Here is a 15,101-nt window from a genome sequence, read left to right as displayed (position 1 = left end):
TTAGTTTATTACTGATCACAAACACAACACATCATCTATGTTTCAGTTACAGACCAACATCAGGCCTTGATGACACGATACACAAATACATTTCACCTCCACATAGATTTTCATTGAAAAACAGTAGAATCACACAAATAAGATCAAACTCTGTGACAATAATTAGATTATCAGAGTAACATGTCTTTATTCCTTCATCATCATTCCCATCAGACCTGAAAACAGAGGCCAAGAGGACCAGACCCTGACCCCCCCACCCCCAGGGTTAAGGCCAGGGTCCTGTATCACCCATGCATATCTCTAAACTCTCATCTCATTCAGGTGGACATGAACAATTATCACAATCCTCATATTAGGGCAGGGGTGTCAAACTCATTTTAGTTCAGGGGCCACATACAACCTAATCTGATCTAAAGTGGGCCAGACCAGTAAAACAATACAAAAAATAATAGGAAAAGAACTTATAAATAATGCCAACTCCAAAGTTTTCTCTCTGTTTTTGAGTGAAAAAAGTAAAATTCTGCAATGAAAACGTTTACATCTACGAACTGTACTTGAGCATAACATGAACAAACATGAACAACCTGAAAATTCTTATGAAAAATAAGTGCAATTTTAACAATATTATGCCTACGTTTAACATTTATACATATGCATCACAACTTACAGATCACAGTGGATCTACAAATGCACAAAACATTTAGTAATAGGCAAAAAATTATTAAAAATCCACATTTCAGACATTTTTTTGTAGAAGGCCAGTCTGTAAATGTAACAATTTTTGTGTAATTTTACTTTTGTTTACTCTAAAACAAAGAGGAATATTTGCAGTTTTCATTATTTATAGCTTATTATGATAATATTTTACTGGTCTGATCCACTTTAGATTGAATTAACCTAAAATGATTTAATGTAATTTTTCACATTTTACAAATTCATCCCACGGGCCGGACTGGACCCTTTGGCGGGCCGGTTTTGACCCCATGTTTGACACCTGTGTATTAGGGGATTACATAGTCAAATATGGAATAAATGACTTCTAACTTGGTATTTTTTTTAAATGTTTTAAGATTTAAACAACACAATTACATATTGCAGGTGTTTGAGTCTTACATATACATCAGGTACAAACATCATGCTACTTTCATGTATTGAACTTGAATGGAATGAAAACATATGCATATTGGAGGGAGGACAGTTGAACAGGTTCAAATGACTGAATATATGAGTTCATATCATCGGATCAGATCGAGGCCCTTCTTTATGGCGTCTGTTACTTATCAGTTGTTTCATGCACTTTATTGTGAGCTGATCACATCCATTCAACAGGATACACAACAGTTCACCTGGAAAACTGCAGAAATCTACCACTGATTCACAAATGACCACTAGAGGACGACAGAGGGCTGCATTTGGGTTCATGCTCACACACAACAACAGGAGGGAAACTGGGGGGGAGGGGTCAGTGGACGGACGCTGGAGGCCGTCACTCGTCAAAGCGTCCTTCCAGGATACTCTCGAAGGAGAAGGGGATGAATTTAAAACCCTGGCCCGTGTAGAACTTGTTCTGGAACTCCACCCTACAGAGAGAAAGAAAAAAAAAACCCACTATGAACACAAAGAAATTCAATTCCCCCCCCCCCCCCCCCCCAATTATACACACATTTTACTGAGCAGGTGTGAAAAGCCAGGGCTGAATGTCATTCTGTTCTGATTTTCATTCTACTGGACACTCAGTTTTTTTTTTTTCCCTAAAACCAACATCAACAAGGCCAATCTGAGAATTCAGTCATCATCTGAACCACTTCAGAGGGTCACAGGGGCGGAGCCTATGACAGCTACCTATGGGTGAAGGCTGGGTTCACCCTGGACATGTAGTTACTAACCCTAACCCAACAGTCTAACCCTAATGCAACAGTCCAACCCTAACCCAAATCCTGACCCAGCAGTCTAAACCCTAATGCAACAGTCTAACCCTAACCCAACAGAGTCTAACCCTAACCCGACAGTCTTAGGGTAAGACTAACTCTGTTGGGTTAGGGTTTGAATGTCTGGGGTCTGTTTTGAATGTCTGGGGTCGCCAAAAATTTGAGATGTTAAAATGGGGTCACAAGACAAAAAAGGTTGGGAACCACTGCTGTATATCATTTGATTTGTATTTGATGATTTGTAATGTGGTTTGCATTTTCATTGTTTTTGCTTTAGTTTATTATTTCAGTTATATTGTATTTTTAATTCTCTTTTCTTTTTTCATTCCTGTGTATTGATCCTTTCCGGGGAAGTATTTATATAAGCCTTTTTTGGCTTCTAACCTGCACAATGATGTTAGTTGAATGTTGTTTTGTTTAATTTTCTCTTGCTATTTTATGAAGTGTAAATAAATAAATAAATAAATAAAGAATCCAGTGTCGGAGCCTCCATATGCGCTTATACGCTGCTGTGCGTCCCCGCCCCTTTGATTGGTGAGCGCAGGTCCGCTGTGTGAAAGTCCAGCCTCTGTTACTCTTTTGGCTTGGCTTTGGAAATCAGTCAATGGTGGAAAAAAGGTGGGCTCACCATCTGACCTTTTTTCCAGGATCTGTGTAAAAGTGGCTTGTGAGAGGTAGTTCAGTGTTTTGCGTAGGAACATGTTTGTGGATTTTCCTCTGCACATTAAAGTGACTGTCATCACAGTCATGAGGAGAATGCAGTTCTCCAACCCTGACAACTGGTGATATCTTGATTTAAGGGGAAAACTGTGCGGAGTGGGCTGGTGCCGGTTCTGGTTCTGGGCCTGGGTGAACACGGGGAGTGCCCAGGAATGTCTCTGAGCCGTGGCAAATATTTGGCCTCAGAGGGCAACACTCACAAAGAGGAAAGAAATGAAAGCTCCTCCCATCAGCCTTCCCACACACACACACACACACACACAGCTGTGGAAGTGGAAAACATGCCTGATCTAACACACACACACACACACACACTCACTCACTCAGTGCAGTGTGTGTCCATGTGTTCGACGCCTCATCAGCATGTGTGTGTGAACGGCCCAGTGCAGCGTCCAGGTGTTTACTTTGAACACAACTATTTCCATTCACTCACCTCTGTGAAAAATACTCCTGGGCTCTTTTTAACCTTAGCAGAGAGCTGTTGAGTGGACAAGCTGCAGCTTTATGAACATGTACGTCCACATGGACCTCCCTGTGGTCCAGAACGACCAGCGTCTGGACCGTCTGCATTCACTTACACTCCGTAGGTTTAACACTGCTGTCACTATCAGCAATGGGAACTACTCTGGTGGTCTGGGCAGGAGGGACAGGACTGTACTAGACAGATAAAGCCCATGTTTGACCCAAACATCCAAAACCATCTACTGATCTAAACTGTTTAATGCCTGTTGATCCATTAATTCGATCAATCAATGTCAATAACTGGTGTAAAATACAGTTATTCATCCTTTCATGGTCATCAGATATGACCCATTTGGACGTTCAGAGGCTCCATAGTTACCATGAATTTACTCTGAGCTTTAATGAACATCTACATGATCAGTGAATTAAAGATAGGAAAATATCAGATTTTCAATGAAAAATGCAAAATACAAAAGATAATAAGTTGGATGCAAATTTATTGAACACTGCACTGACAGATTGGTTTTAGACGGCACTGGACTGGTTTGGAGGAGTTGATATCTATAGACTTTTATACTGTTGTAAATGTTATTTCTATATAGATATTTTTATATATACTTTTATACTGTTGTTACTGTTGTTATTTCTATATAGATATTTTTATATATACTTTTAAACTTTTGTAATTGTTATTTCTATATATAAAGGTGGTTAGGGTTAGGGTAGAACCCCTGTACTTGGTGGTCAGGGTTAGGGTTAGGGTTAGGATGTACTTCCATAACCTTCTGTTGATTGAATTCAACATATTCTTCAGTGTCTTTGTTGATTGAATGGCAGACATTACATGTGACCTTTTTAAGTCCAGCTGTTTTGTTGGTCTGTTTTGTTCCAGATCCTCTTGTGTTCATTATATAATTATATTTATATATTATTAATCATTTCCTTATATTCCTTATCTTTCCTCTGTCAGGCTCTTCATGAGGAATTCCAGTGTTTTGGCAACACCTTCAACTTATCCTGAAATCAATAACAGAGCACGTCTGGTTCTGTTGAAAGCCTGGTGGTGTCGTCCTTCCTTGGTTACCTAGCAACCACCAGTCTCCTCCCCCACAAGCTGCTCCCTCCACCGTGTGTTTATACTCTCCCAGGTTCATCTCACATGGTTTTTTACCTCCATTACAGGCCAGAAAAACATTAGAACCCTGGCACATACAGCCACAGATAGGTGGGACCATCCAACAGCCCAGGGGGATTCTGGGAAAAGCAACATACCCACGATAAGAGACAGCTGTTCTCATCTGAGAAAGGTGGTACGACCCATTTACACAGCCTTACAGGACAGACAGACAGAGGACAGACAGACAGACAGAGGACAGACAGACAGACAGACAGACAGAGGACAGACTGACAGATAGACAGACAGACAGAGGACAGACTGACAGAGGACAGACTGACAGACAGACAGAGGACAGACAGACAGACAGAGGACAGACTGACAGACAGACAGATGAACAGACTCCACTTAAAGCCACCTGCAGATCAGATCAAACAGATCAACACAGAGACGAGCGTTTACCTCCATCCAACAAAAACACACTCCTGTTCATTTATTCATGTCAAAAGGATGACGTCAGGCAGACCAGACAGACAGAGGGAAAGTAACCCTAACCCACTTCATAAGTTTAAAAGGAACAACCTGTCAAACAGAAATGCAACAGCGAGGACACCTGGAAATGCCAACCCCACAAAACAGCCAATGATGATCATGGACAAAAGTGTCAGGATCCTAGTGTGTTTCCATGTTTTCCCTTCTCTTTTGTGGGTGTGTCTTGTTTTCCCTGTCTTGTGTGTGTGTGTGTTTGTCTGGAGCTGGGTGGAGCTAGAGTTAACCACCTCCCTGCACACCTGCACACCATCTTCTATCAAACCATCAGCCACTTCCACTCTCTCCTGAATATAAGTTTGATTCAGTTCCCACTCGTGGCCAGATTGTGATCTTTCCTCCGTAGTAGTACGATGCACATGGGCTCTGTAGTTTCACCTAGCCCCTTATTTTGTCCTGCTAATCCTGACTGCATTTTCTGTTTTCAGTTCCTGCCTTTGCCTGCTTCAGCCTCAGACCCAAACTGCCACCTCTGCCCAGCTCCAGCTCCAAACTCCAGCTCCTACTCTAGCTCCAGCTCCACCTCCAGCTCCAACTCCAAGTCCCACTCCAGCTCCAGCTCTAGCTCCAACTTTAGCTCTAGCTCCAACTCTAGCTCCAAGTCCCGCTCCAACTCCAACTCCAGCTCCAACGTTAGCTCCATCTCCAGCTCCCACTCCAAGTCCTGCTCCAACTCCAGCTCCAGCTGCAACTCTAGCTCCCACTCCAACTCCAGCTCCAGCTCTAGCTCCAACTCCAACTCCAGCTCCAACTCCAGCTCCAACACCAACTCCAGCTTCAGCTCACCCAACTCACAATCATTAAAGTTTTTTTTAAAAAACTATTTTCTTGGGTCCTTTGTCTGCACCGTAGGTCCAGCTCTCATTAACCATGACAAAAGACCATAACAGTTTTATTTCAAAGCATCTCCACTGCATTTCAACAACAGAGAAAACAACAGACAAATACTGTCTTAATGTGTCAAATATTTGGTCATCATCTGCCAGTTTCTGCAAACTGACACTTGTTTAAAGTATTCCATAAAAGTATGTGCTGTCCCTGTCCCCGCTTTACTATTCCTCTAACTCAGGGGTGTCAAACTCATTTTCTTCTGGGGGTCACATTCAACCCAATTTAATCTGAAGTGGGCCAGACCAGTAAAATAATAGCATGACAACCGATAAATAATGACAACTCAAAATTGTTTTAGTGCAAAAAATAACATTCAGTTATGCCAATATGTACATTTACAAACTATCCAAACAAAAAGGATGTGAATAACCTGAAAAATGAAATTTGTTAAGAAATGTAAGTACAATTTTATCAATATTATGCCTCAATTTATCATTTATAAGCTACATTACAGATCAGATCTACGAAGGCACAAAACATTTAGTAACAGGCAAAATATTGCTAAAATTGCACTTCATTTTCTTTAAACATTTCAGGCAGTTCATGGTTGTTCAGGTTATTCACATTTTATTGTTAAGGAATAGTTTCTTAATGTAAATATTTTCATAATTTCATGTTTTTTTGCACTAAATCAAAGAGAAAAAAATGGTGTTGTCATTATTTATAGGCTATTATTTATGATATTATTTTTGAGTTTGATGCCCTAACTTGCACTTTGCCAATTTATCCCACGGGCCAGATTGGAAACTTTGGTGGGCCGGTTTTGGCCCCCGGGCCGCATGTTTGACACCTGTGCTCTAACTCCACATTCAGCCACAGGTGAACGAACTTAATATTTCTATGACCGGTTTCTGTGACCAGCCTCAACCGGCCAGTTCCTCCGCACTGCAGGTTCGAGTTTGAGGCCAGGGGGACCTCCCACGGAGGGGTTTTCCCTACCCTTCCTCTGCGTCCCTCCCACGCCAGAACTGTCATGAGCAAGACCAAGACACCCCACCTCCCTGAGGGGCTCGCAAGACGGAGCCAGCCGCACCTCAGCATTGGCAGAAACCGGATCAGGTACTCGTAGTTCTGCTCTGAAAAATCGATCTCATCCACGATTAATCGATGACACACAATGAAAATGAAATCGATCCAAATTAATCAAGTCGATTTTTTTACCCAGTCCTAGTTTCAGCCATATGTATTATTAGTAAAGCACCTTACTATGATGACACAAAGAAATGAATCTTCAAACAATAACAGTTTTTCAAGAGAAACATTTTCAAATCTGCACTGTTAAAAAAAAAAAAATCCTGTTGTTTTTATGGAAAAAAAAACTGGCAGCTGTGGTTACTAGAACAATACTGTAAAAAACACATTCAACTGTAAATGGAGTAACATGTAGATTTAACATTTTAAACATGTAGATTTAACATTGGATTTCAATGGTCTGCACTTATTTAGCACATTTTATACACTTTTATGGTGTCCAAAGCACTTTCCAAAACCACCAGGTCCAACTGGGAGCAATTTAGGGTTCAGTGTCTTCCATGGACACTAGGACATATGGACAGTCGGAGCCAGGATTTCAACCAACAACCCTTTGGTTATTGGACGAGCCGCTCTACCAACCCATTAATTTACAAGTTTAAAATGTTAAATTGTTAAATGTTTACTTTTTGCTAACTTTTTCATAGAAAAAAAAAAGCAAATGCGCTATTATTTCAACATTATGGTCTTGCAATTTAAATGGCACCACATTGTTTTTCAATTTACAGTTTTATTTTCTAAAAACAATAGAAATACATAATTTCTACATACAAATCTGGTTTTCTTCACATACTCTTCCGGTAAGAACTACAGCTATATTTGATTTAATTGTTAACTCCAAAATCTTTACAAATAAACAACTTTGCTTTGTATTGTCACAGTTTTTTTATGTTGCAATATTACAACTTTTTGGTGTTAATTCTACAGTCATTTTTTACAGTGTGGGGTTACCAGTGGGAAGGATTGTGTTGTATATTTTTTTGGACAGTAGTTTAAACTACCATGTACAGTATATTTAATGATAAACTGAAATATAATATATTTGATATAATTATATAACAAGTGTTCAGAGAACGCAAACCTCCGCCAAGCACCCTGAATGTTGTGCATGCGTGGATCGACTATTTCTTTTTAAATTAAACAGTTTCAAGGTTGTTCCATACAGCAGAAAAAGTTGAAGCTTGGTACCACTCATGTGTATGTCAAATTATGTTCAATTCCAATCAATATTTGTTGAGTTATAATGAAAAATGTGGTGTAAATAGGATTTTCAATGTTAAATGTAAATGTCCACAGAGTCCACATTCCACAGTGGATGTGGACAATTTTGTGCCAGATACAAGATACTGTTCTAAGCTATGGGTGTATCAAATTGGAGGCTAACCGGAGTCTTTTTGAATTTTTTATGAATTTTCGAAAATTGCTCAATGATGAGAGATAGGAAAATTGTAGATTTTGTGACCTTGCTGTGACCTTGAACTTTGGCCTACTTGGCCCAAAATTTAATGGGTTGGTCCCAGGGCCTAGACCTATCTGTGAGGAAAATTTGGTAAAGAGTTGTATTAGTTGTAATAGTTTTCCTGTAAAGTTGCTAACAAACAAACAAACACACAAAGCAAAGTGATCACAGTACCTCCTGGCGGAGGTAATAGTGTTCTGTAAGGTAACACAGAACATCATTCATCATTTCAGTCGCTGTGGTTCTATGGAATGTCTTCCTACTGTTACTGGAAACATCCATTACATCCCTTTACAACAAACACAGTGTTGAATAACTGGCAGACGTGTATTTTCCATTCAATCCTGCTGCAGCGCTGAACGCGTCTTTGGGCGTTCTTGGTGTGATGCAGCCTGTGTCAGGGTGGAGGTGGTGCTTGGAGGCGATGGAACTGGAGGTGTCCAGTAATGTGAGGTTATCTGGAGTTCTGTGCACTCACACTTAAGGAAAACACTTAGCGGCAGGAATGTTTCATGTTGCTCACATTCCTCATGGAAATGTCAAAGTGGAGTGGTTTTGTAGAACATATGGTTCGGCTCAGTTTAGGAAACACTGCCTGCGTATGTTCTGTACATACCAAACAGGAGAAAACAACCCCAACATTTGAGCACACACTAAATGAATGCATCTTTTGTTCCACTACTGTTAAGAATAAATTGTTCATATCTTTTTGCTCGAATATTTATCTCTGTTACTTATGGGTTCATTTTAAATGTTGTACTGCTCACTCAGTCGGAGTTGCTTTTAACAAAGCATTCTGTATTAGACGTGGTTTTTATCGTAGCTGTAGTGCTAGTGGTATGTTCTGTTTTAATAATGTTTGCTCTTATTATGAGATGTTACGGAAAGCAATTTTGAATTTTATGCTGTGTTTAAGTCATTCTAGAAATGTTGTGATTTTTACAGTTGTTAACTCTGACTTTCATACTGATTCTACACTTGTTAAATACTGGCACCAGCATCTTTATACTTGTTATTGATGATAGGGTGTGTGCACGCATGTTGTTTTTACATTTATAACCCTTTTTATTATTTTTTTAAAGCTCATTATACTCTGTGGACTGTAACTACTTACATGTCTGATACAAATAAATAAACAATAAATAAACAAAAGCATCTGCTAGTTACACCAAAAACACCCAAGGGTCATTAACCATCAGAGCTCCAAGGGTATTCTGGGTAATTCATTCATTCATTCTTTTATAAAGTACTCGCAAATAACACAAAACCCAAGAGTTTCATAACAAACTGTAGAAGACAGACTCATCTGTCTGAGGACTATTTTTGTCCCAGTTCACTGAGGAAAGAGATGATTCAGCCCAAATACTGAACGGTTAGTGAAAATGGTCAAATCTGGTGTAAAACACACACCTTCACTCACGTGGACAAAATGGTCCCATTGAAGACTTTCACCAATGTCTTTCAGACGTATTACAATCTGAACAGAGAAGAACCTCTCAGTGTGAAAACAGATGCTAGTACCAGTCAAACCTGCAGCACTTACATCTGAAACTGCATCTAATGAACCACTGACAGCAGCCCAGTAGGGATGTAACCATATGAAAATTTCCCATCACGGTAATTGTGACCAAAATTATCATGTTTATCATTATTATCATGGTATTTATACTTATACACCCACTGAAATAATGTAACCAAGGTGTATTTTGAAAAAAAATAAAAATAAAATAAAATAATAGGCACAATGTACTTTCTGTTGGCAGAAACATTCAAACATTCAAATATTAACATACATGTTTTTTACATTTTTTACATGTAAAAAATCAAATATACAAATGTGCATTAAAGATGGCACCTTATGGCCACCGTTTGACCATTTTTCAGATCAAGTTTGAGTTGTTTTAGTTTCTTTTTCATAGATAGATAGATAGATAGATAGATAGATAGATAGACAGAAAGAAATCTAGAAAATAATAACAAATTTAACGAAATAGGCAAAAAATGAACAGAAATAAGCAACAAAATGAACACAATAATAAACAGAATTAATAGAAATGGACAAAATAATGGAAAAAAGTCAGATTGATAATCAACTAAATGAATCAAAATTACAAATATAAGCAACAAAGTTATTTTTTAAAACATTAATAGAATGAGGAACAAAATGAACAAACATAAGCATCAAAATGAGTAAACATAAAAAATAACTCCTGCAAAATGTAGGAAAAATGAACAAAATCAGACAAAAAAACTACAGTAAAGTTAAGAAATATGAAGAATGGATGGATGAAATAAAAAATAAAATAGGCGAGAAAATGAACAAAAATAAACACGTAAGAAACAAATTGAAGGAAAAGAAAAAAATTATAAAGATAGATAGATAGATAGATAGATAGATAGATAGATAGATAGATAGATAGATAGATAGATAGATAGATAGATAGATAGATAGATAGATAGATAGATAGATAGATAGATAGATAGATAGATAGATAGATAGATAGATAGATAGATAGATAGATGCTGCTTCTCCAGAAAATGAGCAGTACCATTAGTTTTCCAAGTGCGGTAATCAAACACAGTTATCATTATTATTAGAATTTAAACAGTAATACTAACTGTTGGGAATTTTACCGCAGTTTATCGTTATACCAGTAATCGTTACATCCCTACAGCAAAGTCACATTGCATCAACCCTTAAACAAAGCCTTCAGAACCTCAGGACCTCAACTCACCACAAACACACATACATTCATGTTATCCAGCTCCAACTCTTTTACACACCACCTGCCTTCAAGAGATAAAGGCGTCTATGAACCACAACTTCCTCCAATTTAACAGTACCATTCTGAACGCCCCCACCACCACCACCAACTCCAGGCCTCTTTCAAAACCACTATATCCCCCTCTGGACTAAATATACCACTGTCGACCTCTGTGACCCTCCTGGGTGTCAAACTGGACCCACCTAACATTTGAAAACTACATCAAACATCTGTTTCAAACATGTTTTTTCTATCTTCAGATCTTCTCCCTCACTGCTACAGATGCACAGAAGCTCGTCCACCCACGCCTTCGTCTCCTGGAGGCTGGACCACTGTAATGCCCTGCTCATGGGATCCCCTGGAAACAGCTCCAAAAACTACAATCCATTCAAAACAATGGTGCCAGAGTAGGGATGCAACGATTAGCGGTATAACATTAAAACGTGGTAAAATTGCCAACGGTTAGTATTACTGTTTAAATTCTAATTATCATGAGAACCATGTTTGATTACCGCACTTTAAGGGGAGAAAATGCTTATGTAAAAATCTGCTTTTATGTCAAATATTTGAGTGTAGTTTTAATTTATTACAATTCTAATTTTACATACCTAATATCTGGAACCAATTGTGACACACTGCCCTCAGCAGTGATAGTAATTTGTTTGTTGGTTTCGTTCATTTCCTGTTTTATTTTGGTGAGGGGTTCTGTTCATTTGTGTGCACTGTGTCTGTTTTGTCTGTGTCCTCCCTGATTTCCTGACTGTCTTCACCTCATTATCCCTCCTCCCTTTATATATCCTCATGTCTGTTGTCAGTGCGTCTTTCATGCTATGTCAAGTCAGGAGCTCCCTTGACCGTCTCCTGTTCCTCTGTGCTGTGTTGATATGCTTTGTAAGTTTATTGATTCCACATCTGTGAAGAACTTTTTGTTAGATTTTTAGATACCTCGATTTGAGAAGATTTTTGTGTTAATTTTTGATACCACATTTGTGAAGACGTTTTTGTTAGTATTTTTGATACCTCGCTTGAGAAGATCTTTTTGTTACCTTTTTGATGCCACATATGTGAAGATATTTTTGTTGCCTTTTTGATACCACGTTTGTGAAGATATTTTTGTTTGATTTTTTTTTTTTTTTTTTTTTTTTGAAACCTCGATTGAGAAGATTTTTGTGTTTATTTTTTGATTCCAAAGTTGTGAAGAGACTTTTGTTCCTTAATTAATTTTGAGTAAATAAATACTCAAACTAATTTGCTCTGTGTCAGTCTTGTGCATTTGGGTCCAAGCCTTGAGATTTCATAACACCAATATTCACTTTTAAAGTCTTTTAAAAGGTCCATTAAGCATCTTTGTGTTATTTATGCAATAAATTATATACATTTTTCAAATTGGATTTTATATATATATATATATATATATATATATATATATATATATATATATATATGTCACAGTAGACATTGAAATCCAGTAGGATTCGTAATCTTACTAGGACAGATAGGAATTGTAGTTTGTCCTAGGACAAACTACAATTCCTATCTGTCCTTGTAGGATTACAAATCCTACTTGGACAGATTGAAATTTTAGTTTGTCCTAGGACAAACCGAAATCTTACAAGAAATTAGGATCTATTCAGAAATCGGTAGAATTTGAAAAACGTACCTGTAAACAACCCGTTGCCATGGCAACATGCAATTTTATTATTATCTAATTGTTGCCAAGCCATTCAGAAAATGTACGATGTTAAAGTTGGCATTGGTATTTTGCTGCCCCCTGGTCTAGATGGTAGGGTTAAAAGTAAAAGAAACAACAATATTCTTACAAACCATGATTTTATTCTATAGTACTAACTTCAAAATTTCAAACAAGTAATACTATAGAGGTTTTGTCAGTTGTTTTTTTCTAATACTTAAAGGTGCTACATACTACTCAATAGTGACAATGAACTTAGTCTACAGCTGGAATTTTGGCTGTGAAATGATTCAGTCTATTTTCCATACATTTTGATATAATCTGACATTCTCCTAATAGAATTCGAGATTGTCTTGACAGAATTCTTATATTTTTTTGCCGTAGGACAGACTGAAATTCCAATCTTCAGATCCCACTTCCAAATAGAATTTCAATCTGTCCTAGTAGGATTGCAAATTCTCCTAGGACAGATTGGAATTCCAATCTTCAGATCCTAATTTCTTGTAGGATTTCAGTTTGTCCTAGGACAAACTAAAATTCCTATCTGTCCTAGTAGGATTACGAATCCTACTGGATTTCAATCTCTACTGTGACATATATATATATATATATTTTTTTTTTTTTTGGTTTTCTAGCCTTTTATGTTGCTATAGTAGGTTAAAGTGAAAAAATAATAGGCAGATGATATAAATGAAGTTGTGCTGAAAAAAAAAGATACCATGGGTATAGTAAACATTTGTTTATATAGTATATAAAGGCAAAATCAAAAGGACTGAAAAACGGACAAAAAAGGCTCAGACCACTAAGGGTTAATACTTGAATGTTTCTACTAACAGAAAGTGCATTGTGCCAATTTATTTGTTTTTTTTTTTCTTTTTTCAAAATACAACTTGGTTAAATTATTTCAGTGTGTGTATTAGTACTTTTTGAACATTCTGAGCACAATTTAAACAATAACATGATAATAATGATAACCATGATAATTTGGGTCAAAATAACTGTTATATGAAATGTTCATATGGTTACATCCCTATGCCAGAGTCTTAATGAGAGTCCATAAACAGGAACACATCACAGCAGTTGTCCAGAACCTCCACTGGCTCCCCAGTATTATTTTTATTCTTCTTCTGACTGTTCTTTCCTCTGTGTGAGTAGTGGACATAAACACTGATGGGTTTCTTACCAGTGCAAACGCAGTGCGTGTAGGAAAGCAGACAACCCCTCCATGACGAGCAGGATGGCAACAGTGAGGGTGGCGAAGGCCGCAAAGATGATGGACAGGCCAAAGAACCCGCCCCCGCTCCGAGAGGACAGGCCCAGGTGCATGACCATGGACCACAGCACCTCCGACAGCTCTGCACAAAACAGGACGACAGCACGGTCAGACTCAGACACAAACAGGTTCCACTTCACAGATACTGAGGACAATGAGAAACTGTATGACTAAAATATAATAACTGAATAATTGAAGATTTTTTTTGCTAAATCTGAGATTTTTTTGGCTTAATTGAAGATGTTTTTTACTTAATTGAAGGTTTTTTTTTTTTTGGCTTAAATTCAAGATTTTCTCCTTCCTTTCCTTTTGCTTAATTCAATTCAAGACAGTGGAATTTTGGCACTTGGCAAAAATATCCCAGGGGCCAAACTGGACCCTTTGGGGGGCCACGTTTGACACCCCTGTTTTACAGTGAAAAAAGTAAATTAAACAATGAAAATGTTTACGTCTACAAACTGTCCTTTCAAGCAATGTGATTAACATGAACAAACTGAAAGAATAAGTGTAATTTTAACAATATTCTGCCTCAGTTTATCATTTCCACATGCACATTATAACGTACAGATCACAGTGGATCTACAAACACACAAAACATTTAGTATCAGGCAGAATATTGTTAAAATTGCACTTACTTTTTTAAAGACATTTCAGGTTCTTCACATTTGTTCAGGTTATTGACATTTTTTGTGAAATAATGCTTTGTTTCAGTGTAAATATGTGGCCCCTGAACTAAAATGAGTTTGATATCCCTGTCCTAAACCCAAATGTATATGACTAATGCATACAGTCCATAAAAAAGAATAGGTAGGATATGACATTATTGAAAAAGAGAATAAATGATAATATATCACCAGTCACTATCACTGTTGTACTCCTGTTCATTGGTATGATGTCCTCCTGAGACCCAGGAAAGTACAAGTCTGGGCTTTTTTACATGAAATTATTGTCTTTATTGGAAATGATGCAACAGGTTTTCAGATCCATTTTTTATGGAATATCCTTTGCTGTGGACATCTTTTTAATTTGTTTTTAAAGTAAAGCTGTGAAACTCTTCTCCCCTACAGAGGACAAACATGTATTTGGTGGGTTTTAGACTGTCCAACAGTAGAGACACAACATCATTAGTTCCAATGTCTGTTAATGTTGTCCTCTATCTGTCATTAATGTGTGTGTGTGTGTGTGTGCGTGTGTGTGTGTGTGCAGTGGGTTGATACT

General features: G+C 37.7%; 1 protein-coding gene across 6 annotated transcripts in view; it reads right to left on the bottom strand.

The window, feature by feature from the left end:
• Positions 1-1,059: 1,059 nt before the first annotated feature.
• The window catches only part of atp6v0a1b (ATPase H+ transporting V0 subunit a1b), a 62,693-nt gene continuing 48,651 nt past the window's right edge, over positions 1,060-15,101 (bottom strand). For 4 of the 6 annotated variants that reach the window (XM_030121564.1, XM_030121568.1, XM_030121569.1 and 1 more), the window contains 2 exons: positions 13,794-13,965; positions 1,060-1,580 (listed from right to left, as the gene is read on the bottom strand). In XM_030121564.1, the coding sequence (XP_029977424.1) occupies positions 1,487-1,580; positions 13,794-13,965 (266 nt within the window). In that variant the 3' untranslated portion in view covers positions 1,060-1,486. The remainder of the gene's footprint in view (positions 1,581-13,793; positions 13,966-15,101) is intronic. The other 2 variants (XM_030121566.1, XM_030121567.1) reach the window with 1 other exon arrangement.

The sequence above is a fragment of the Sphaeramia orbicularis genome, chromosome 19, assembly GCF_902148855.1.
Source record: "Sphaeramia orbicularis chromosome 19, fSphaOr1.1, whole genome shotgun sequence".
NCBI lineage: Eukaryota > Metazoa > Chordata > Actinopteri > Kurtiformes > Apogonidae > Sphaeramia > Sphaeramia orbicularis.
The sequence above is the reverse complement of the archived record's forward strand: the minus strand, read 5'-3'. Positions and strand labels throughout refer to the sequence as shown.